At 43.9% G+C, this 25,043-nt stretch overlaps 1 protein-coding gene across 1 annotated transcript in view; it reads right to left on the minus strand.

Moving 5' to 3' along the window:
• The window catches only part of TTF1 (transcription termination factor 1), a 75,954-nt gene that overhangs the window by 17,478 nt on the left and 33,433 nt on the right, over positions 1 to 25,043 (minus strand). The window contains exons 11-17 of the mRNA XM_063432484.1: positions 24,801 to 24,879; positions 20,657 to 20,787; positions 19,104 to 19,314; positions 13,576 to 13,665; positions 11,140 to 11,205; positions 6,785 to 6,870; positions 5,410 to 5,498 (exon numbers count right to left, since the gene is read on the minus strand). Coding sequence (XP_063288554.1) covers positions 5,410 to 5,498; positions 6,785 to 6,870; positions 11,140 to 11,205; positions 13,576 to 13,665; positions 19,104 to 19,314; positions 20,657 to 20,787; positions 24,801 to 24,879 — 752 coding nt within the window. The remainder of the gene's footprint in view (positions 1 to 5,409; positions 5,499 to 6,784; positions 6,871 to 11,139; positions 11,206 to 13,575; positions 13,666 to 19,103; positions 19,315 to 20,656; positions 20,788 to 24,800; positions 24,880 to 25,043) is intronic.

A 25,043-nucleotide genomic window follows, 5' to 3' on the forward strand; every position in this document is an offset into this window, starting at 1 on the left:
CTGCCTGCCTGCGTCTGTCTGCGTCTGTCTGCCTGCCTGCGTCTGTCTGCCTGCCTGCGTCTGCCTGCCTGCCTGCGTCTGCCTGCCTGCGTCTGTCTGCCTGCCTGCGTCTGTCTGCCTGCCTGCGTCTGTCTGCCTGCCTGCGTCTGCCTGCCTGCGTCTGTCTGCCTGCCTGCGTCTGTCTGCCTGCGTCTGTCTGCCTGCCTGCGTCTGTCTGCCTGCCTGCGTCTGTCTGCCTGCCTGCGTCTGTCTGCCTGCCTGCGTCTGTCTGCCTGCCTGCGTCTGTCTGCCTGCCTGCGTCTGTCTGCCTGCCTGCGTCTGTCTGCCTGCCTGCGTCTGTCTGCCTGCCTGCGTCTGTCTGCCTGCCTGCGTCTGTCTGCCTGCCTGCGTCTGTCTGCCTGCCTGCGTCTGTCTGCCTGCCTGCGTCTGTCTGCCTGCCTGCGTCTGTCTGCCTGCCTGCGTCTGTCTGCCTGCGTCTGTCTGCCTGCGTCTGTCTGCCTGCGTCTGTCTGCCTGCGTCTGTCTGCCTGCGTCTGTCTGCGTCTGTCTGCCTGCGTCTGTCTGCCTGCGTCTGTCTGCCTGCGTCTGTCTGTCTGCGTCTGTCTGCCTGCGTCTGTCTGCCTGCGTCTGTCTGCCTGCGTCTGTCTGCCTGCGTCTGTCTGCCTGCCTCTGTCTGCCTGCCTCTGTCTGCCTGTCTGCCTCTGTCTGCCTGTCTGCCTCTGTCTGTCTGTCTGCCTCTGTCTGTCTGTCTGCCTCTGTCTGTCTGTCTGCCTCTGTCTGTCTGCCTCTGTCTGTCTGTCTGCCTCTGTCTGTCTGTCTGCCTCTGTCTGTCTGTCTGCCTCTGTCTGTCTGTCTGCCTGCGTCTCTCTGTCTGCCTGCCTGCGTCTGTCTGTCTGTCTGCCTGCGTCTGTCTGTCTGCCTGCCTGCCTGCGTCTGTCTGCCTGCGTCTGTCTGCCTGCCTGCGTCTGTCTGCCTGCCTGTGTCTGTCTGCGTCTGTGTCTGTCTGTCTGCCTGCGTCTGTGTCTGTCTGTCTGCCTGCGTCTGTCTGTCTGCCTGCGTCTGTCTGTCTGTCTGCCTGCGTCTGTCTGTCTGTCTGCCTGCGTCTGTCTGTCTGTCTGCCTGCGTCTGTCTGTCTGTCTGCCTGCGTCTGTCTGTCTGCCTGCGTCTGTCTGTCTGCCTGCGTCTGTCTGTCTGCCTGCGTCTGTCTGTCTGCCTGCGTCTGTCTGTCTGCCTGCGTCTGTCTGTCTGCCTGCGTCTGTCTGTCTGCCTGCGTCTGTCTGTCTGCCTGCGTCTGTCTGTCTGCGTCTGTCTGTCTGCCTGCGTCTGTCTGTCTGCCTGCGTCTGTCTGCCTGCGTGCGTCTGTCTGCCTGCGTGCGTCTGTCTGCCTGCCTGCGTCTGTCTGCCTGCCTGCGTCTGTCTGCCTGCCTGCGTCTGTCTGCCTGCCTGCGTCTGTCTGCCTGCCTGCGTCTGTCTGCCTGCCTGCGTCTGTCTGCCTGCCTGCGTCTGTCTGCCTGCCTGCGTCTGTCTGCCTGCCTGCGTCTGTCTGCCTGCGTCTGTCTGCCTGCCTGCGTCTGTCTGCCTGCGTCTGTCTGCCTGCGTCTGTCTGCCTGCGTCTGTCTGTCTGCCTGCGTCTGTCTGCCTGCCTGCGTCTGTCTGCCTGCCTGCGTCTGTCTGCCTGCCTGCGTCTGTCTGCCTGCCTGCGTCTGTCTGTCTGCGTCTGTCTGTCTGCCTGCGTCTCTGTCTGCCTGCCTGCGTCTCTGTCTGCCTGCCTGCGTCTCTGTCTGCCTGCCTGCGTCTCTGTCTGCCTGCCTGCGTCTCTGTCTGCCTGCCTGCGTCTCTGTCTGCCTGCCTGCGTCTGTCTGCCTGCCTGCGTCTGTCTGCCTGCCTGCGTCTGTCTGCCTGCCTGCGTCTGTCTGCCTGCCTGCGTCTGTCTGCCTGCCTGCGTCTGTCTGTCTGCCTGCGTCTGTCTGCCTGCGTCTGTCTGCCTGCGTCTGTCTGCCTGCGTCTGTCTGCCTGCGTCTGTCTGCCTGTGTCTGTCTGCCTGCGTCTGTCTGCCTGCCTGCGTCTGTCTGCCTGCCTGCGTCTGTCTGTCTGCCTGCGTCTGTCTGTCTGCCTGCCTGCGTCTGTCTGCGTCTCTGTCTGTCTGCCTGCGTCTCTGTCTGCCTGCCTGCGTCTCTGTCTCCCTGCCTGCGTCTCTGTCTGCCTGCCTGCGTCTCTGTCTGCCTGCCTGCGTCTCTGTCTGCCTGCCTGCGTCTCTGTCTGCCTGCGTATCTGCCTGCCTGCGTGTGTCTGCCTGCCTGCGTATCTGCCTGCCTGCGTGCGTATCTGCCTGCCTGCGTGCGTATCTGCCTGCCTGCGTGCGTATCTGCCTGCCTGCGTGCGTGTCTGCCTGCGTGTGTGTCTGTCTGCCTGCGTGTGTGTGTGTCTGCCTGCGTGTGTGTGTCTGCCTGCGCGTGTGTGTCTGTCTGTCTGCCTGCGTGTCTGTCTGTCTGCCTGCGTGTCTGTCTGTCTGCCTGCGTGTCTGTCTGCCTGCCTGCGTGTCTGTCTGCCTGCCTGCGTGTCTGTCTGTCTGCCTGCGTGTCTGTCTGCCTGCCTGCGTGTCTGTCTGCCTGCGTGTCTGTCTGCCTGCCTGCGTGTCTGTCTGCCTGCGTGTCTGTCTGCCTGCGTGTCTGTCTGCCTGCGTGTCTGTCTGCCTGCGTGTCTGTCTGCCTGCGTGTCTGTCTGCCTGCGTGTCTGTCTGCCTGCGTGTCTGTCTGCCTGCGTGTCTGTCTGCCTGCGTGTCTGTCTGCCTGCGTGTCTGTCTGCCTGCGTGTCTGTCTGCCTGCGTGTCTGTCTGCCTGCGTGTCTGTCTGCCTGCGTGTCTGTCTGCCTGCGTGTCTGTCTGCCTGCGTGTCTGTCTGTATACAGGCAACTTGGTGGGGGGGGGAGGGGGTGCCGTGAAGGCTTTTCGCACAGGGTCGCCTAATTGCCTAAGGCTGGCCCTGAGATCTATCATCTCTCTCATTCTATCTTTATATATCCTTTTATCCATCCATAGCTATCCATCTAATTATTACAATCCTATGTCTATCTCTATATATATTTTTACTTATCTATATACATCTATCCAACTCTATATATCGATCCATCTCTACCTATTTCTATCTCTCTCTGCACCGCTCCGATTTCTATCCATCGATCTCTACATATCTAAATCTATTTCTAAATCTATGTATCTATCTTAATCTATGTATCCTTGTGAGATGTGAACTGCACTCTATTCAGAGCCGAGGGGCACAAAGAGGAGTGACAATGGTAAGAGGGAGGGATAGTGGTAATTGACAAAATATAACTTGTGGAACGAGGGCAGGAGGGAGGGAACATTTGGAGGGTTGAAGGGCTTGGAAATCCTGATCATAGATTGCATGTGCTTCATGAGCGCACAGAGTGAATTTCTTCACATTGTAGACACGCTCTCAGATGAGCACTTTTTGTGTACTGGCTTTTGTATCACTCAGCCATGTTACATTGCTCCCACCCATCCTATGTGTTCCCTATTGGGGGTTAATAAGTATGTACTGGTTTAGAAAAATACTCCTCTCTGAAGCTGAAGGAAGCAAGGTAAATTGTTAGTGTAGGACCCCCTAAGAGGTTTGCTTTGACGTGGCAGGGGAGCTTACAATCTAATGGCCATTGTAAACTAAAAACATACATAGGGATTTGGGATGGTGCACAAGTAACTTTTCTTTGCACTCTCGGGGCTGCCTGCAATGTGAAGAATCTCACTGCGCCTGTGGTCAGTGCGCCAACAACAGATGCTATTAATGAACAGAACTCACAGTAGGCTGTTCCGAGCTATATATGCCTCGTTTCCACTGAGCGGAACGGTTTGGGTCGGTATAGTTTGGAAGGGTTAGAATGGTCCTGCCTCGTCAGGTGAGCGTTTCCACTGCAAGTCGGACCGCCAGGGGGCATGCGGGGTTTAGACCAAACGCCTAGCGTGTCATTTGTCGTGAGCATTGCCATTTTCCTATCCGCCAATCAATGGATTGTATAGTGTGACGCTAGTAGCTCCGCCCTAACCGTACCATACCATTTCCTATGGACCTTCATCTGAAGGGGGCCCAGGAATGGTGCGGTTCGGTTGTATGGGCCACTTTCATAATGGAAACACTCAAAATAGTGGACCAGACCGAACCGACCCGCCCAGTGGAAACGGGGCATTAATCACACGTGCCAGGGTTGCAACAAGCCACTAGCACAAAACTACAGTGTAACGGACCGTTTCAGCATAAAAGGGAATAAAATCCGTTTAGGCGATAATCCCCTTTGTGAGAGACAGGCACAGCTACTGCAGAACACCAAACTCCCGATCTGGATACGAAATAACACTCCAAACTGGAACAGCTGAACAAGAAAAGCATACAATCCGCTTACACTCCTGGCAGTCAGCTTACAATCCAATTCCCCCCAAGAACGAGACGACACTTCATTTTGAGGGTTAAACAGGAACTCTGGACTGGGACACCCAGCCTGGCTTTTATTTCCAACTCACACATACAGGCCACACCCAGGGGGAGGCATAAAAGAACCAATGACATAGATGTTACCTCCCACACATCCCCTCCCCTTAGTGTGACACATAATCCCATTATGCATACAGTTTAAAATATACTTTTACACAACTTTCATAACTTTAAAACCATACATCACATTCACATAAAAATACAATCAATCCATTCAGGGGAACAACATATTAAAAAATGGCATGAATCCGACCAGGGGTTCAAAAGTTACTAAAAGTATATTTTGTTCCTTTCTGGCTGGCAGAAAAACATCCCCACAATGCACCCTGGTTTCCTCCCTTCTGCCCTGGAGTTAATTGGAGAAGTAATCCAATTATCCAGGACTAGAGGCAGACTCCATTAACCACATGGTTGCAAAATGACATAAAACACTTTAAAATACATAAAGTCACATTTACACATAACACACAGACATTTCACCTATCCCCAGATAGCTGGGATCTGCGCGCACAAAACTACCGAATAGCGCGCAGATCCTACTCACACAGTACAATTGCCATGGAGCTAAAGTCTTTCCCATAGTCTTTCATTATATGAATAGGCTCCATGGTATAGCTATCTGGGGCATTACATTCCCATAAAGTCTGGTCCATAGTCCAAAGGCAAGAGGCGGGCAATCAGCCCCCTCCAAGGACACGTGGCGAGGTCGGTTTTGCCACATACAGATTTCTCTGTGTTCATCGTTTTAAGCTGAAATAGTGCACACAGACTGCTTGCTCCGTTATGGACGTTGGAGAAACCCTTTAAATATAAGTCACAGCTATTAACATAGGCAAAACATCCCTTGAAGAAAGCAGAGTAAAATATGTCTACAAGTAGCAGAAAGGGTGTACATTTTTACTTACATATTCAAAGTCTTGCTTTTTGGCTTTTGCCTTTTCTAATTTTGCTTCCAGTAATGGCAAGATTACAGAATGTAAGTGATTCACAATTTCTAAAAACACACAAAAGGAAAACAAAAACAATAAAACAATGTATACAAAGTCAAAAGAGGTAGTATAAAAGTATGAAAAGGGCATTAGATTGCCAGTATCAGAAAACATAGGTATGTAAATTTAGAGATACATTTTAGTAGATATCCCAGCTCAAACATGAGGATCAGGGAGAATTAAAGAAACACTACAAGCACCATAACCACTACAGTAATTATGGTGCCAGGAGTATTCGGCACTGTCCTACAGAAAGTTTGTCAACTTTCCTGGGTTCCGCCGGTGTCAGTGCCACGTCCAGTCTTCTCCGGACAAAGAATGTCTCTACTGAATAAGGCAATATTAATCTATCCCTGCACTCATTGGACGAAAACACTTAGATAGCGCTCTCAGCCAATGACTTCATGACGAAGATCAGAAACAGGGACTGCCATCCCGGGAATAGGTAGTAAGCAGGTAAGTTGTTAAATCGTACAAAATCTGTTTGACTACTTACTGTGAGACATTGCCAGGGTACTCCATGCACCATAACCGTAATGCCTTGAAGCCTTTTATAATACCTGCATTACATATCACCTCCCAGCACACACTTACATCCTATTTAAATATGCACATTATATATATATATATATTATATATATACACATACACATATATACACACACACACACACACACACACACACAAACACCTTCTTTACTGTTTTAGACCATACACATGAGTACAGAGAGAAAACACAAGCCCATAAAGGTAATGCTTCTACTGCAGGTGTGCTGAATTTGTGTGGCCTGGGAGTTAGTGTTAGAATTATTTAATACAACAAAAAGATGCAAAAAACCAGCAGTTTTGTATGCAGTGGTCCCGTGATTCCTGAAAAAACACCCACACCTTTTTTTTTTTACTGTTATTTTTCACCGTTTCCCCCAAACAGCTATACATGGTCTGATTGGGATTTTCTAATGCTTAACCAGTCATCATACAATTGCATTGTATGCAGTCCTTCATAGATAAAGCTAATTTGTTATGTTAAATCCATTACTTTCCTGCAAACACTGCCAAGTGCTAAGTCATTCAATATTGCAGCCAGAAGAATTAAACTGGAATGTGACCATGAAACGTTCTGTGGTTATTTCTCCCATCGAAGAAGAAATGTTCCTTATCTGGCTAAGATTCCAAGAAAATGCACTCTAATAAACACCTGCAAGTGTCAAGGTTAGACATCATTGCCCCAGTGCTGCAAGAAAACACACGCGCGGTAAACAAACGTTTGACAAAACGTGGTTATATTTACCTTGGAAAGTCATGTCTTGCCAACGATTAATATTTTCAGCTTTCAGAGAATAAACCTTTAGTTGAAGCACCATCGGTGGGATATTTCTGAAAAGAACGGGAGAAATAAAAGGTTAGTTACAAGAAGACATATTGTAATGCAGGCGGAGTAGACTCCATACAAAAATTAATATTGACCGCCAAGCAAGATGGCCGCTTAAATAATTGCTCCAGCACATGGGCTCCACTTATCACCAGATATCACTCGCAGAACCCCAGCATTTGACCCCTAAATGACCATGGCACAGCATAAGAACAAGAAAAGTGCTACCAGAGATGAAAAGCTAAATTTTTGCGGCCAGAAACCATCCACCGCGTCTGAGGCCGCGCAGGAGACTATGCAAGATGGTACGGACGACTTCGACGCCAGCTCCCACATGTCAATTACGGATGGTCTCCAAAAGTTCCGACGGACTAACAAAAACCTACTTAGAACAAGCCCTGGAAACGATGTCAGCGAGACTCATACAATCATGGGAAAATACTGCCGACCAATTGCATAAAGAGATCCGGGATCTTAGCACAAGGACATCCCACGTGGAAAGAAAGTGCAAAGAATTTGCCTCCGCACACAATGACATGGCGGACCATGTGCAGGCTCTTGAGCACAAAATAGAGCTTCTGGAAACGCGGATGGCGGATTTGGAGGATAGAGCGCAAAGAAATAACCTCTGCTTGCGGGGAGTCCCGAAGACCATGCTTCCATGCGACCTACAGGTCTACATTCGAGGCCTAATGCTACTAGTGGATAGAGTCCATAGAGTCTCAAAACCACAATACTTACCGGACACGGCGCCACGCGATGTGCTCCTTAAAGCGCACTACTTCCAGATTAAGGAAAGTATCCTACGATCCTGCCGGAATAGAGTGGACCTTCATTCACTCTCCTGTACCCGGCCAGACTGACAAGAAGTGCTCTCTCAGTGAGTACTTCCTTTCAGTCTGTCCGGGTACAGGAAACACAAGTTCCTGTGCCGCTGTGCGCACTGCTCCGCTCGGCCACATTACACAGAGTAAAAACAGAAAATAAGAGTAAGCGCTAAATACCCAAAAGGCAGCAACCCTATAAGGGGATCTCTCAAAAAAACCCTTAAACAGATGGCAGATACAAGAAATAGGGGGAAGGGCTGCGCCACAAAACGTCAGTGTATAAAATAGTCCAAGTAAAAAAAGGAAAAGAAAGTCTTATCTGGAACAGGTCCAATAGGGGACGTAGGATCTATGGATGTTGGTCCGGAGCGGATATCCTCTTTCTCCTCCTTCTTAGGGATTCACTCAGATATAGGAAAAAATAGAGAAAAAAAAAAATAGTGCAATACGTCTGATAAAGAGATACAACAGTCTAAAAGCTGGTATAGAACTCACATGTGGAGGAGCTGTAACTCGCTCTAGTATGAAAGGCGTGCAGCGGTATAATCCCCGCTTATGGGATATATGGAAGGTTCCTCCGTCAGTGGTCAAATATATAGAAAGAAAGGAGACAACAAATAGTGCTCACTGGGTAAAATCCACGGATAAAAGGGAAATAAAAATAATACTCACAAGAATGGAGCAGACCAACTGCTCCTTGATGATAGCGTTGGTGGTATTATCCCCACCTAGGGATTGCTTGGGGTCCAAAATGATGCCAGGTAACAAACAGGTATAAAACAGTGCTCAGTGTATTAAAAAGATAAATGGTACCAGTAAAAAAAGTGACCAAATAATCTTTAATATAATAAAATACACAGTAAAAGACTTTTACTGTGTATTTTATTATATTAAAGATTATTTGGTCACTTTTTTTACTGGTACCATTTATCTTTTTAATACACTGAGCACTGTTTTATACCTGTTTGTTACCTGGCATCATTTTGGACCCCAAGCAATCCCTAGGTGGGGATAATACCACCAACGCTATCATCAAGGAGCAGTTGGTCTGCTCCATTCTTGTGAGTATTATTTTTATTTCCCTTTTATCCGTGGATTTTACCCAGTGAGCACTATTTGTTGTCTCCTTTCTTTCTATATATTTGACCACTGACGGAGGAACCTTCCATATATCCCATAAGCGGGGATTATACCGCTGCACGCCTTTCATACTAGAGCGAGTTACAGCTCCTCCACATGTGAGTTCTATACCAGCTTTTAGACTGTTGTATCTCTTTATCAGACGTATTGCACTATTTTTTTTTTCTCTATTTTTTCCTATATCTGAGTGAATCCCTAAGAAGGAGGAGAAAGAGGATATCCGCTCCGGACCAACATCCATAGATCCTACATCCCCTATTGGACCTGTTCCAGATAAGACTTTCTTTTCCTTTTTTTACTTGGACTATTTTATACACTGACGTTTTGTGGCGCAGCCCTTCCCCACATTACACAGAGTGCCTGGCAGGAGGGAGCGTTGTGCGCTCACTCCGACCCCCCCCCAACCCCTCCCCCACTCCACCCCCCCGGGAAGGTGCACCCTAAGGCAGCAACTTTTGCCGCCTTTTGGATGCGCCGGCCCACTCATTCATTATCGGTATTGCCGGTGATTATCAGCCGATACTTACAAAAAAAACAAAAATCGGAATATCAGCTGATAATATTGGCAAAACCGATAATCGGTCGACCTAAAGTGGATAATGTAAATTTTTCTGTATTAAAATGATTCTGAAATGTTATGGATAACTATGTAAACCTTTTTTCCCCCCTTAACACCTCTCCTTCTTTTCTGTACCCCGAAAACTTAAAAAATTGTCAAATTGAAAAAATAAATAAAAAGATTGCAGCTACGACTATATACTGGTAAAATGGCAAACTGATTTAGGAGACTGTTAAATGGTTAATCTAAAACACAATAATGTAACCAACATTCCCAATTTTCGGATCCTGTACAAATTTAGCTCCCTGGTGTCCTGCTTTTAGGAACACAAGGGATCAGTACTCCAGTGTATGGTCTGCCCTCAGTGTGTGTCCCTTACATGATTGGCAGGTAGCCTGGCGTGCATTAACAAAAGTCTGACATGCCAGTATGAAGCAGACACCGCCTTTTGGCCTGCCCCCTTTATCCCCTCCGACTGGCGTACAGCTTATCATAACGCCAGAGTAGGAAGGTATGTTATTGTAAATCGTTTGGTGCAGAAAGTATCCGTTAGCGGATTACAGCTTTGAATGGCTTAGAGCCTCAGCAATTCGCTTATAAAACAGTTCCTCTAATTTTATGAGATATGTAAGGTTGGCTGCATACCATACGAATTCTATGAATCCCTGCTGGACCAGACACCACTTAACATAATGAGAGGCTCCTGATACGTGGAGCCTCTTCCTGGTGAGGGCCTTCCTGGACCTAGAGTTAGCCTGGACACTGCTGTTACAGGAGCTTTGATTGATTATTTCAATTGATTTGTTTTATTATTTATATTACACACAAAAAAGAGGGGTAATTTCTTCTGTTTCCATTTAACAATTTATTGCAATAGATAAAGTGGCTAGCATTTGGTAAGGAAATAAGGTTACAGCAGGGCATACCTCTAAATTTCCTTCCTATTTTTTCTAACAGTTAGGAAGCATGCCACAAATTCAAACCGGGCAGCCATTGAGTAAGTGAAAGCCACGTGCATCATGGGTGACCACATCTTACAGGAAGAGAAATAATGATGTTTTGTACCACTCTATAATTGACGCTCACTTCTGTTTAATACCTTTATGATTGCTGCCATAACTTGTCCATTACCATTACTAATGCACTTAGTGACAGCAGACATACCAGTTACAGCAGCCATTAAAATGTTGGGTCTTACGGTTTGTGGCAAAACCCGACTATTGCCAAATTCTTCACAAGTGACAGAGTCTGGCAAAAGACCCTTCCCAGATGGCCCAAGGTTGGCGATTTCTGTGGCATGCTACAGCGATTGGTTGCCGAATGCCCTTGTCAACTGTTGGTGGTACTCAAAGTTCCTGGTACTTACCATGGTTGCAGCCATTCCCAACTGTTGGCTACATATCTCAAGTATGGGACATCCAGCAATAAAAGGACACAGTCTGCCATGGCACAGAAAAACAGTGATTCCATGTCCATCACCCCCTTTACAGGGCGACTGCTGGACCACCTGTCAATGAGGCAGGGCAGCAATGCTGTCTGATTCTGGTACTTTTATTTCCTCTTTAAATGATATCTGGATTTTTCCCTCTAAAATCTCAAAACACCAAGGAATTGGCTATTTCTTCATTTGGCTCCGCCGGGGATACAGACAAAATCTGGACTGCTTGTGTGCCTAAAGTATTGAGTCGGGATCCAGTGCATTAAGCAACATTACGCTTAAACAGCCACACAAAAACAAAAATATTTACCCAAGACACTCGGCAAACTCTTCCCAGTTAATTAGGCCACTTTCTGATATCCTGTTGTCATACAGCCTGCAAAAGAAAATGTTAGACAGTCAGCATCAGGAGCAGTTGGCATGACTTAAATAAAGTTGCTGACATTTGCCAGTGTAGCAATTGATTAACCACAACTTGATTAAGATAACCTTTTAAAGTTCTGTAGCCAATTTAAAGGGGATACCTATAACCCATCTTGAACTTTTTTTACCGGTGATGCGCGCAATGATTTGATTTACAATCACATTCCTCACCCTAATAATTTTTTAGACAATCCTTCCCCATTCCAGAAGCAAACCACCACGCAATCGCTAAGCCAGTCCAATTCCCTATGTAAAATCTAACAGTAGGGGACTCTAGCGTGCGTGGCCCCACAGCTCTCTGATAACTGGGACCAACTTCCAATGACAAACCTAATGGTAAATGGTCAAATCTATGATTGTTTTATTGACAGTGGAGCAACTTGCTCTCCCTGAACATTTGTATCAGGGACCTGTTACCGGTAAACGTATGACGTCTGTTGGCAACTCGCTCTCCCTAATCATTTGTATCAGGGACCTGTTACCGGTAAACGTATGACGTCTCTTGTCCTAGGATAACCCCCATGCCTATTAAGAGTCAGGAAGACTCTAAACTGTGGCTACATCACTCATTATTGGTAATTCCCAATTGTTCGGTGAATCTCCTTGGATGAATTTATTGGCCAAAATGAGAATGATGGTAGAGGAATCTCCGTTAATGCCGCCAGTGTTCTGGCTTCAGGCAATAGCATAGCTATAGGGAAGCAGCGCCTTATGGATGTCCTCAGTTTAGATCCAAACAAATCAATATAAAAGACACCATAAGATCAATACTACAAGTACATCCCCATGCGGGGATTGTACCACACAGGTGTAAACACTTGGAACTGTAAGTGTATCTCTCTAATCTACCTCATCAACGATAGTGGCATACTGCACCATATTCCATTTTCGTTTTTTGTTCTCTTGTCTTTCATATCGATTTGTTTGGATCTAAACCGAGTGCATCCATAAGGCGTTGCTTCCCTCTACCATCCTGCACAATATCCACTCACAACCAGAAGAGGAGGCTCTGATCTGGGTTGTTCCAGCTGCCTCCCCACAACCAACAAGTGCTAGAAATCCTATTCACTACACCAATAGCGAAGCTAGCCTGGATGCTAGCCACCTTGATGGCAGCAACCCATCTTAAACCTTACAGATCAGCAAACACTGTGAGCCCTATATCAAGCTTTGACTTATAGCTGCAGTTAGTCAGCACAGGCACAAATGGCACATTCCCCACTACTAAACAGAGTATGTGTACATGTAAAGGATACTGTTTATTTGGGGAAAAAAACGGGCTTTGGATAATCAAAATCACCCGAATGCATACCATTTTCTCCCCCACTGTCTATACTTTATGCACAGTTGTTTCAAGGTATCAGCACTATTGAAATTCCCACAGAATTGCAGCCCCTGCTGTCCACAGTATGGGCCGTTAGAAGCAGTGACCCTGGTTTGTTAAATTGCACACCCTATCGGCCACACTTAACTTCACTACACCAGTTTACGCAATACCCACCATCTAAACAAAAGGAAATGGGTATTGAGACAGTTATTACGGAAGTAATGGATAAGGGTATTATAGAAAACAAGTGAAAGCACACACATAAAAAAAATGAAAATGAATATTACCCTTTTAATGGGTAATTCTGTGCACAACTTGAGATCTAGGATCACCAAAGGAGAAAACGTCTCATAGCTTATATATATATATATACACACACATACCGTACATACACATACACACACACACACACACACACACAAAGGTTAAACTCACTCTTTAAGAGCCAGCAATATTGGCTCTATTTGAGAGCAGAGGAGAACAATAGCAGGTTCAACCATCAGTGGGTAGAGGTAATAATAATCTCAATCAAAATGTATCTACTGGATGTTCCAATAGCTCAGTGTCACTCCTTTTAAAAGTGTAGGAAGTCATAACGTTAGTTGTATGAAAGTCCAACAAGCGAGAAAATCAACACTTTTTGTGGAACATATTTTTTTCAAGACCCTAGTATGTTCCCATGAAAAGCACTGAGATTGAGGAGTCTACCCTGGCCCTGGAATAAAAGATGTTTAAAGTTTTTATGAAACCGTAAAACATCTTTTTTTTTTTTTTTTTTTTAAATTGTAGGGCTTCCTTAATCATTTAGAAATTGACCTCACAACCCAGGGCACACAGAATTTGAGGAGGAGAAACAGAAATATTGTTAATTTTCCCCTTCTCTTTTAATGCTGACTGACAGGTGAGAAGGGCGGAGCTTAAAGCAATGATTGACCGTAAGAGACGAAGGAGGAAACCAGTGAGTGCGTCAAGTGCCGTAGGATACTGGCAACTTACCATTTTATTATTTTTATTCTCATACCCAAACCGGTTATTCCTTCAAATGGGCTAACTCCAAAGTTCATGCGTAAAAGCAGTACATCCATCCTGAAATAAAATTAAAAGAAATAATCTTATTTTTCACCAAATATCACACAGATCAACAACAGAACAGTTAATTTTATAAACCTCTGAGGATATTAGAATTTTATTTTCTCATTTTCCAGTTGTATTTCTGATAAGGTCATTGTATTTACAGTCAACAAGTATATTGCAATTCAATTTTAACCCCTTAAGGACTGAGCGAATGTACAAGTTGTGATCAAAACAAAATGTAAACAAAACATGGAATATGTGGTTCAACCATAATTCACCCATTTCATATTAACTGCACCCACACTGTTATATATCATTTTGTTCAGGAGACACAGGGCTTTCATTTCATATCAAATATTTATATACAAAACAATTTAATATAAATAAAATTCTGCATGGCATTTTAACTGTGAATGTCATAATACGGTTAGATTTTACTAAAATAAAATACACATATTTGTATTCAGAAATGTCTCGCGAGAACAACAGTGCCTCCAATGTACAGGTTTTATGGGTTTTTGGAAAATTACAGGGGGGTCAAATGTAGAGGGGCTTGCACATTGAAATTTGCCAGATTGGTTTGCTGGGCCTATGTTGCCTTTGAGACCGTATGGTAGCCCAGGCATGAAAATTAACCTCATCATGGCATACCATTTGTAAAAGTAGACAACCCACGGTTTTCAAAATGGGGTAAGTATACTCTTTTTTATTAGCCACTTAGTCACAAACCCTGGCCAAAATTTGCATTTATATATATTTTTTTGCATTTTTTACACAAACTGACTCACCAATTATATGATCAGCATAATAAATTTTACTGTTCTAAAACACTCATATTTGTGTCTCACAAGTACAACAGTACCCCTCAAGTACATGTTTTATGGTGATTTGGAAAGTTACAGGGTCAAACATAAGATTTGCCAATTTCTGTTTTTGTAAATTGCTATTTGCCAGACTGGCTATGTTGCCATTGAGTCGGTATGGCAGCCTAGAAATGAAAATTAACCCCATTATGACATACCATTTGAAAAAGTAGACAACCCAGGGTATTCAAAATGGGGTATATGTCCTGTTTTTTTGTAGTAGCCACTTCGCCACAAACGCTTGCCAAAGTTAGTGTTCATATTAGTTTTTTGCATTTATTTACACAAAAATTGCACTTTTACCGGTGATATCATGGTCATGATAAGTTTTACTGTTTTGAAAAACTCATATTTGTGTTCAGCGAAGTCTCTAAAGTATAACTATACCCCTGATGTACAGGTTTTATGGTGTTTTGGAAATTTACAAGGTCAATATAGGGCTTGCCCATTTCAGTTTGCCAGATTGGTTTGCTGGGTCTATGTTGCCTTTTGAGACAATATGGTAGCCAAGGAATGTGAATTAACCCCATCGTGGCATACAATTTGCAAATGTAGATAATCTAGGGTATTCAAAATGGGGTATGTCCAGTATTTTGTAGTAGCCACTCAGTCACAAACGGTGGCCAAAGGTAACGTTTTTATTAGTTTTTTTGCATTTCTTTTAAACAAAACCACACTTTTACTGGAAATATCGTCGTGATAAGTTTTAACTTTTTAAAACACTCATACACTCCCCATGTAAAGGTTTTATGGTGTTTTGGAAAGATACAGGATTAAATATAGGGCTCAAATTATAATTAATAAAATCAAATAATTATGTAAAATTAATAGCTAAATATATATGTAGAATGTATGTGTAATATATATATATATATATATATATATATATATATATCCAGTAGAGAGCACTCTGGAGTCTTGGTAAAGTAAATGCAAACTGCTGCTTTACTAAGCAAACACAGTGATTAATGCAATGGCCGACGTTTCAGTCTATGCAGACTTTTTTCAAGACCTAAATATATATATATATACACATACACACACATATACACATACATACACACACAACATACACAATCCAGCGCACTCGCTTATTCACTAAACAATGATTTCAATGTGGCAGGCCTATGCAATATATGATCATATAATGTAACTAAACCCCTATTATCTTTTTGCCTAGGCTAGGTGTTTTTAAATAAAACTATTACAATCTGTGAGATTTGAAATCATGGTTTAGTGAATAAGCGAGTGCACTGGCGCTGACTGCACTCACCTGAACATGCATAAATGGGGTGCTGCTGGGGGCCAATTTATGCAATACACACGAGAGAGAGAGAGAGAGAGAGAGAGAGAGAGAGAGAGAGAGAGAATACACACTTATTTTCTATATGTAGAATATATTAAAAAAATACTTAAAGCATTTTATTATATATTATACATATATATGATTGCATTATAAGTGTATTTTGAGATACATATGTATATATCACAAAGTACACTTATAATGCAATCATATTTATGCATTATATATGTATAATATATTATAAAATGCTTTAATTATATTTTAATATATTATAAAATATATATGTATAGTATATTTATATGCTTATTTACTTTTTAGCAGCCTGGGGGACTGCCTTACAGCTCAGACAGTCCCCCTGCAGGCAGCTCCATAAACTTCTATTGCGGCTATGTGATCATGGTGATCACATGGCCCTGGAAGGCCGGAGCTGCTGCAGGGGGGACTGCTTGGGTATTGTGCAGTCACCCTGGACCGGATCGACGTTCCAGGTGGGCGGGAGGACAGCTGGGCATACTATACCGCCTTCCGGCGTTTAGAACCACCCTTTCAAGGACGGCATAGTACGCCCGCCGTCCTTAAAGCGCCATCGTCATGCCGAACTTACCTTTCCCCAATCGATTCCTCTTCTCTCCCTCTCTCAGGATCTGTTCTTTATTAATTCCTGTCTGCTCTAGTGTTCTTTAAAAAATAAGACAAAGTAGGGACTATTTCTCTTCTGGAGGTTTCCTACACCATGACAAGCGGAGGAGCAAAAAGTGTGCTTCATTTCCGGTAGTCAGAGCAATTTTCCCATGATCCTTAGGTTTCCTACCTGTTCCCACGATGCCTCCTGTCAGTATTGCCGAACGTCCTGTCACTTGGATAGAACACCAACAAAACTGCCGAATTGCGTCCTAACAAAATGAGAACAGTTTCTCCATTCGTGTTAGAACGCAATTCGGGACTTTGTTCGGATCGCAATTTCATTCTAACGAATGAAACTCCGATCCTATTCGTGCTGTGGCTGCATCTTGCAGCCGCTTAGTAGATAACTCCCTAATTCCCACGGTATTAGGGAGCTATCTACCAAAAGGCTGAAAGACCTAAATTGGTCTTTCAGCCACATTTACTAATACTAAATAAAGATTACTTAGTATTAGTAAATTCTGCCCCTACTCGCTATAACGGGTGCCGGCAAATTTATTTGGCCTTTTTTGGGGCTGAAAAATGAAGATTTTAGAAGAAAGAAGACATCAAATGGTAAGTTTTATTTTTATTTAGAGGTTAGTTATTTTATTCACTAGTTTTAGGGTGAGGGGGGTAGGTAGGGGATAGTTATTATTTGGGTGGGGGGGGGTGACTAGTCACCTTTAAAGGGGGTCACCTTATTTTACTTAAGGGCCCCCACCCGCCGTTCACGGGTGGGGGCAATAGTTTTTTTTTGGTTTTTTTTTTACTGGCTGGCTGCTCATGGTTTACTAAACATGCCCCTACTAATGCTAAGTAATCTTTCAGCCTTTTGGTAGATAGCTCCCTAATACCGTGGAAATTAGGGAGTTATCTACTAAGCAGCTGCAAGATGCAGCCACAGCACAAACAGGATCGGAGTTTCATTCATTAGAATGAAATTGCGTTCCGAACAAAGTCCCGAATTGTGTTCTAACACGAATGGAGAAACAGTTCTCATTCTGTTAAGACGCAATTCGGCAGTTTTGCCGGCATTCTGTCTAAGTGACAGGACGTTCGGCAATACTGACAGGAGGCATCGTGGGTACAGGGAGGAAAGCTAAGGATCATGGGAAAATTGCTCTGACCACCGCAAACGAAACATACTTTGTTCCTCCGCTGGTCATAGCATAGGAAACCTCCATAAGACAAATAGTCCTTACTTTGTCTTATGTTTTAAAGAAAACTAGAGCAGACAGGAAGAAAAGAAGAACAGATCATGAGAGAGGAAGAGAAGAGGAATCGAATGGCCAAAGGTAAGTTCGGCATGACAGTGCCACTTTAAGGGGTTAAACACTGTCATAGCAGTAACCATATCACAGGATGTACAATGTTATGAATGCATAATAAACTGACACTATAGTCACCAGAACAACTACAGCTTCTTGTATTTGTTCTAGTGAGTAATTTATCCCTGCAGGCGTTTTGCAGTAAACATTGTTTTTTCAGAGAAAAGGCAGTGTTTACATTACAGCCTAAGGATACCACCAGTGGTCACTCCTCAGATAGCTACTAGAGGTGATTCCTGGGGAAGTGTTGCTGTGTGCAGCACGGACATTCAGTGTCTCCACCCTCTGCATGGAGACACTGAACGTTTCTCATAGAGATGCATTGATTCAATGCATCTCTATGAGGAGATGCTCATTGGCGAGGGCGGCATTTGGAACTGCCCCCATACCTGCCTCCTTGGCTGAGATCATTAGAATTGACAATCTCAGCCAATCCAATGCTTTCCTATAGGAAAGCATTGTGATTGGCTGAGATTGTCAATTATGATGATGTCAGCCAAGAAGGCAGATCAGGGGCAAAGCCAGCACCAGCAGACTGGAATAAAGGTAAGATTTTACTATATTTAGGGTGGCAAGAGGGAGCCAGATCAGGGCTGTCCAACCTGCGGCCCCCCAGATGTTGCTGAACTACAACTCCCATGATTCCATGGCTGTGTCATTGAAAGAATCATGGGAGTTGTAGTTCAGCAACATATGGGGGGGCCGCAGGTTGGACAGGCCTGGGCTAGATATTGTTTTTAACAATATAGAGTCAGGAATACAGGTTTGTGTTCCTGACCCTATAGTGTGTTTTTAAGTTACTTCACCCTCCCGGGATGGGGAATATGACCGGCTGCGTGAAGGAGGACTATTAGAGATCAAATGGTGGACATGAAATGATCAGTTACACTGGTCTTAGAGTACCACAGACCCCCAAAAAAATGCACAACACAAATACCTTGGATCAAATGGGGGAGTTATGCAAAGAATATGGCAATAGTAGCCCAACAGCAGAAGGAGATCAGCAGTTTTATTCACTAATTGTCAAATTGCAGTGAAGTGAAATACAAATTCCAAAATTTAGGCAAAAAATAAATATATATAGTCCATTTGAGCCAAGTTTTTGCCACTCTGTTTTCAATTAGTTACAAATCAATATTTAGTAAATTAACCTCAAGATGCCATGGTGTGCAATAATTTTACCATTTCAATATGTGAGCCCGATAAAGAAAGCCGGGCAAACAATGTAATAAAGATATTGATCACTATGGTACTGTTACTACCCACTACTTTCCCCCAATATTCATTTACCACTTTGTCTTGCACTGAGACCAGTTCCTGGTATTGACTTTTTCCTCGATTTGAACCCATGGAATGCCTTTGTACAGCTGTCGTTTGGCAATACTGACAGGAGCCTCATCCCCTGAAGAGGTGTCAGTCTTCTCCCTGGTAAGAATGAACTCTTTCACAGCTTCAATCAGACGGTTTATCTCATCCGCACCCCAGGTACCCATGTTGATTTCTGCAATAAAATGAGGTCATAAAATGCATACTGTTAAGATGAAGAATGTTTATAATGGGAGAATCCAATGCTGCTTATCAAATAGTAGATGTCAGAGAGTTATAGGAATTTAGAATAGTAGGAGGAAAAGCCAAGATTAGACAAACTAGCATACTTGGTTTGACATGTCCGGTACCAAACATTTAATATTATAGTACGAAGTAAGGATTGCAAGAAGAAGAAGAGAAAAAAAAGTCAGGGTTGGTCGGTTGGCATATATTTGCAGTGCCAAGGAATCGGAGGTGCTCACAGTTGCCATTTTTAACCACTGACAGGATAAATATGAAGACAAAATAAAACTACACATCTCATGGCAAGAAGGAAAGTCAAGAGTACATTTGCATGAAATTTGGGCTTTGGGTACCAAGAAACCCTCTGGGATACTTTTCGTCAAAAAACTAAATTTAAAGGGGCGGGGCTTGGCCGTCTAGGTGAGCGGTCGCACAGGACTGGGGCTCCACCGCATACAAAGTGATAAAGCAAACAGTATACACACTAAAGACATAATAGTAATCCGCTAAACTTTTACGGCGACAGTTCGCCTGTATTGTGTATTAGTTCTCTTCTGCATAGATTTCATTTGCGTGCGTCATAGCATGCTATATGGTGATTACGCTTCAGTGTTTGGAACTCTGTTTCGTTCTACGCTTGCGCCAGCTACCCGCTGGACGTCACAGGAAGTACGTCATTGCGTTCCAGGGTGGAGACAAGCCATCAGCATTGTAGCCTTTACAAGAAATGGGTTAGAGTTGCAGTGAGAAAGCCTGTCCCAGTGCTGGAATAAATGGAATGTACCTGATGTTATTCCTTTCAAAGTTGAAAGAAGGTGTGGGGGGGGGAAGGGGTGGCAGAAATCGAAACTATACAAAAGGAACACTCCAAACCCCTAAAACTCTTCAGTGGTGAACAGAGTGTCCCCTTCTCCAGCGCTTTTATAAAGTTTCTGGTATGAACCTACCAGGTAAGACATCCAGGAAGAAGTGAGACTTCCTATTGAGCTGCACTGGTTTTAATCCTTCTCTGGAGGAAGCATTGACCTGGAACTGTTGGTGAGAATTGAGCCAATAATCCAGAACCCTAACTGTATTCACTAGCCAATGACATGCAATGCAATCTCAGGCTTTAATTTTCTTTTTCTGAGCACTTGACGTTGGAATATTTTTTCCCCTCCCAAAATGAATACTTTGTGTATCAGTTTTCTTCTGTTTGCATGAAAGGGACATATATGCTTATATTTAAAGTAATATGCAATAATTCCAGAGATTGCCCTTATTCCATTTTGACATATTTGATATCCAATTACCTCGTCGGAGCTGTGAAGCCTTTAACTGTATGCCAATATTACTCCTACCAATAGAGCGACGCATGTTGGACCATTTGTTTCCATGTATATGCATTTGTTTTTTTAACTCAGTCACTTCCTGGGCTGAGAACCTGGAAAGTAGAAAAAAAAACAACACAATTATAGTAGACAAATGAGAGAAACAAAACACACTGCAACCTATTACCTAAAAGTATAAAAATAAAACCCAACAGATGCCAATATCAAAGTACCAAAATATGTTGAAAGGTAGATATAAAGGGCCGCTCCAGCATTATAATTAAAAAGCTTTATTTGTAATTATGGGGTGTTTAAAATTCCGTTTTGATTCCTGGGCCAACGCAAACATTTTATTTTTTACAAAAAATAGGCAAAAGAGAGAAGTGTTTACTTGCCACCAATACAGTGGCTAGTGGGTATTTTGCTGCAGTGCTGCCTCCTGGAAACCATCACCAATGATGCAGCAACTGCAACTCCAGTGCTTCACATAGCGAAGCATTTAAACCAATGCTTTGCTGTGAGAAACGCTTACATCTGCTACAGCACAGAGAGGAGGACAGCCAGGAAAGTGCAACTGAAAGGATGTCACTTGAAATCAGGACGTTTAGAAAATTAAAGGGACTCTACAGTCTCCAAAACAACTTTAGCTTAATGAAGCAGTTTTGGTGTATAGATCATGGCCCTGCAGTCTCACTGTTTAATTCTCTGCCATTTAGGAGTTAAATCACTTTGTTTATGAAGACCTAGCCGCACCTCCCTGCATGTTTGGATATATAATTATAAGAAAAGCTCAACTGAAAGTGGGTGTGAAGTAATGTGGTATAAAAAGTACTGGGAGCTCTTTAAGGAAAAAATCCGTTCCCACACCAGATATATACAGAAATTATCTGCCATTTAGGAGTTACGGTAAATCACTTTGTTTATGAAGACCTAGGCACAACTCCCTTCATGTCACTCACACAGCCTTCCTAAACACTTCCTGAAAAGAGTAATCTATTAGTTACACTTCCTTTCCTGCAAATTCTGTTTAATTTAGAATTTCTTATCTCCTGCTTTGTTAGACACTGCAGGAGCATCCTGTATGTAATTAAAGTTTAATTTACAGAGCAGGAGATAAAAAAAAAAAAACTTTTAAAGTAAGTTACATCTGATTGAAAATGAAACCATTTGTTTTAATGCAGGGTGTGTCAGTCACAGCCAGGGGAGGTGTGGTTAGGGCGACATAAACAGAAAAAAAAGTGATTTGACTCCTAAATGGCAGATAATTGAACAGTGAGACTGCAGGGGCAGGATCTATACACACACAAAAAAAGTTGCCAAGGTGCTTTAGGGTTAAAGGGACACTATAGTCACAAAAGCAATCTCAAGTGCTTTAGGGGTGTGGATTATTCTTTACCTTTTTTTATTTATTTATTTTTTTAAATGAAAGTTTTATTGACATTCAACAACAGCAGGAAAAAGCCAAGAAAGAAGGACACGCAGGTCCCCAATTAGTACAGTTTTCTTTCCTTTCCTCTTTTCCTTCCCCTTCACCCTTTTTTTTCTTTTCACCTTTCTTTCTTCATTGCTTCCCTTTATTATTCATTTTGTTTGCAGTGTAGCCACGCAGGGCCGTTTTGTAATTAACAAATGTACTCTTAAAGGTGCCAATCTGAGACAGTGTGTCAATGAATGTTACATACATACCATAGACAATTCAGGAAATTACAGATAAAAACTAAAATGCATAAGGTCATAACAGTAAGGCTCAGCTTCTAAGCCATGGGTTGGAGTATGATCTTATGATCCACTGGGTACAAGGTTAAGTTATATGGGCCGCTTGAACCTGTACGCCTCTCTTACTTACAGTGATAGTCATTAAGCCATTCACTGGTAGTAGTACTCTCCAGCGCCCTCCCAACAGGGCTCTACACAAACCGGTTCCAGTATTGGGTGCTTGGACACCTCTCCGTGTGGCCCATAAACGGAAAGGCAGCAAACAGTATCTCGGGATAGAGCTTTGGCCCCTATACTGCCTGGACCGGTGACTCGAGACCTCCCTTCCCTCCTGCACTCCTCTCTCCAACTGGAGTCCCATCCGAAGTCCATACATCAGCAGTCTCTGGAAGTCAGTTTAGTAAACAACCTTTTTTGTGTCCATATAAGTCTGAGAATGGTCTTGTGCAGCAAACGTCAGTTCCCTCAGTTGTCGGAGGTCCTCCATCTTATCAAACCATACTGTCAAGGGAGGGGGGTATGTCTTTTTTTCCAGAACAGAAGCAGCACTTGTTTTGCAGTATTCAATATTCTGACTGTCAGGGATTTCTTGCATGCCATTGTTGGCGTGGTAGTGTGATGTAAGAGGTAGAGGGGCAGTCGGAAAGTGGGCGGGTTGTCAGAGAATTTGTTTAAGATTTCACCTATTGCCTGTCAATAAGGTGTTACCATAGGGCATTCCCACCAAATGTGCAGGAATGTTCCAGTGCTGGCCACACAGACCCAACAATCGTCTTCCAGAGTTGGATTCTAATACCTTCGAGCCTGTGGGGTCCTATACCATAAAGACAGAACCTTATAGGCAGTCTCCTGAGTCTTACTGGCTAGTGCACAGTGATGCTGGTCTGTGAAAGTTTCCCCTAACCATGTTTCCCATTTGCCCATGTACGGGAGAGATGGAAGGTTTCTATTTTGTAGGTGTAATGAGTATAGATAGGATACCGTTTGCGGTAGTAGGTCCGGGTCATCACCTAGAATTTCAAGTTTTTGTGGGATTTGGTTTATAAACTGTTTCAGTTGTTCATACCTCAATCCCTGAATAAAAGTGTGGTGTGCCAGATCTACAACCTCACTAAGAGGTTTAAGTACGTCCCCCACCAGCAGGTGCCGGTCTTGAACTTTTTGCTGTGGGAGTAAACATGTGACCGCTTTCTCCTCCATTTCAGGGGCAAATTATGGGTTATGTGTCAGACGGTAAAGGGGAAGGATGAGAGGTCCATTCTCGTTATAGTCCTATGCCATAAGTCTAGAGTGGTCTTAACGAAATGTTGATGGTGTGAAAGCTTCCTGCTCACTGCCGGGTGAATCCACGTTAGTGCCTTCAGAGAACCTCCCGTCTGGGATTGCTTAATCTCTTTCCACATTTTGGATACTCCATCCATGACCCACTCCAACACTCACTGTAGGTGGGAAGCCAGGTAGTATAAATGAAAGTCTGGTATCGCCAGCCCACCTTCATTCTTTGGTCTCCTTAGAAGGGATGCACCAAAATAAAAATTAATTTTCGGACCAGAAAATTCAGGATGCCCTTGGCCGAAAATGACCCAAATGATTTGTGGAGGTCATGTAGTGTGTGTATGGAATATAGTGAGGTGTGGAAAAGGGATGTAGTGTGTATGTGTGTGTGGGTTATGTAGTGTGTATAAGGAACATGGTGTGGTGTGGGATAGGGATGTAGTTTGTATGTTTGTAAGTTATGTAGAGTGTGTAAGGCACATAGTGTGTGGTGGGTTAGGGATGTAGTGTGTGTAGGACACGGTGTGGGGTGTGAAAGGGGTGTAGGGCACATATTGTGGGTTAATAGGGATGGCTGAGTGAGGGGGTGACAGGTGGCAAAGCGTGGGAGGGAGTGACAGGTGAGAGGGAGTGACAGGTGAGAAGGAGTGAAAGAGCGTGGGAGAGAGGGAATGACAGAGTGAGGGAAAAGGGGGGGACAGGTGGCAGAGTGAGGGAGTGGCAGTGAGGGTGGGGGTGACTGGTGTCAGAGTGAGGGGGTGACATAGTAAGGAAGGGGGTGCCTAGTGGCATAGTGTGGGAGGGAGGGCTCGACTGAGGGTGAGTGAAAGTGTGATAGAGTGAGTGAGAGGTGACTAGTCGCAGAGTGAGGTCATGGACCGAGGACAAGACAAGTCACTCTGCCCATTGTCGGCCGAAAATTTTGGTGCATCCCTACTTGTTTGTATTTGGTACGCCTTTCTTTACCGTTTTGCTAGTTAGGAATGTCTTGGGGTCTAAATGAGATTATTGTTTAACTTAATATTACTCATTTGTTGACCTTGGATGGATGAGAAGCTTAGCTAACATTCACGAAAATAAAAAACTTTGGACAGCTAGAAGACAATCCACTGATCCATGTCACCAGAAGACTTACCGTCCCTTTTGGCCAGATAAATCAAACATCTTAAATCCTCTGCGATTGATTTCGTTTAGTGGGCGTGCTATGTTTGTACCTAGGGAGCAGGAAAATTATAAACATGGGTTAAAACAAGGGAATCTATTCAGTTAACACAGAGATGTAATGATAGGTCCATTAAGTGACAACATATAGACATAGAAACATAGAATGTGACGGCAGATGAGAACCATTCGGCCCATCTAGTCTGCCCAGTTTTCT

Source organism: Pelobates fuscus, chromosome 9 (genome assembly GCF_036172605.1).
Source record: "Pelobates fuscus isolate aPelFus1 chromosome 9, aPelFus1.pri, whole genome shotgun sequence".
Lineage (NCBI taxonomy): Eukaryota > Metazoa > Chordata > Amphibia > Anura > Pelobatidae > Pelobates > Pelobates fuscus.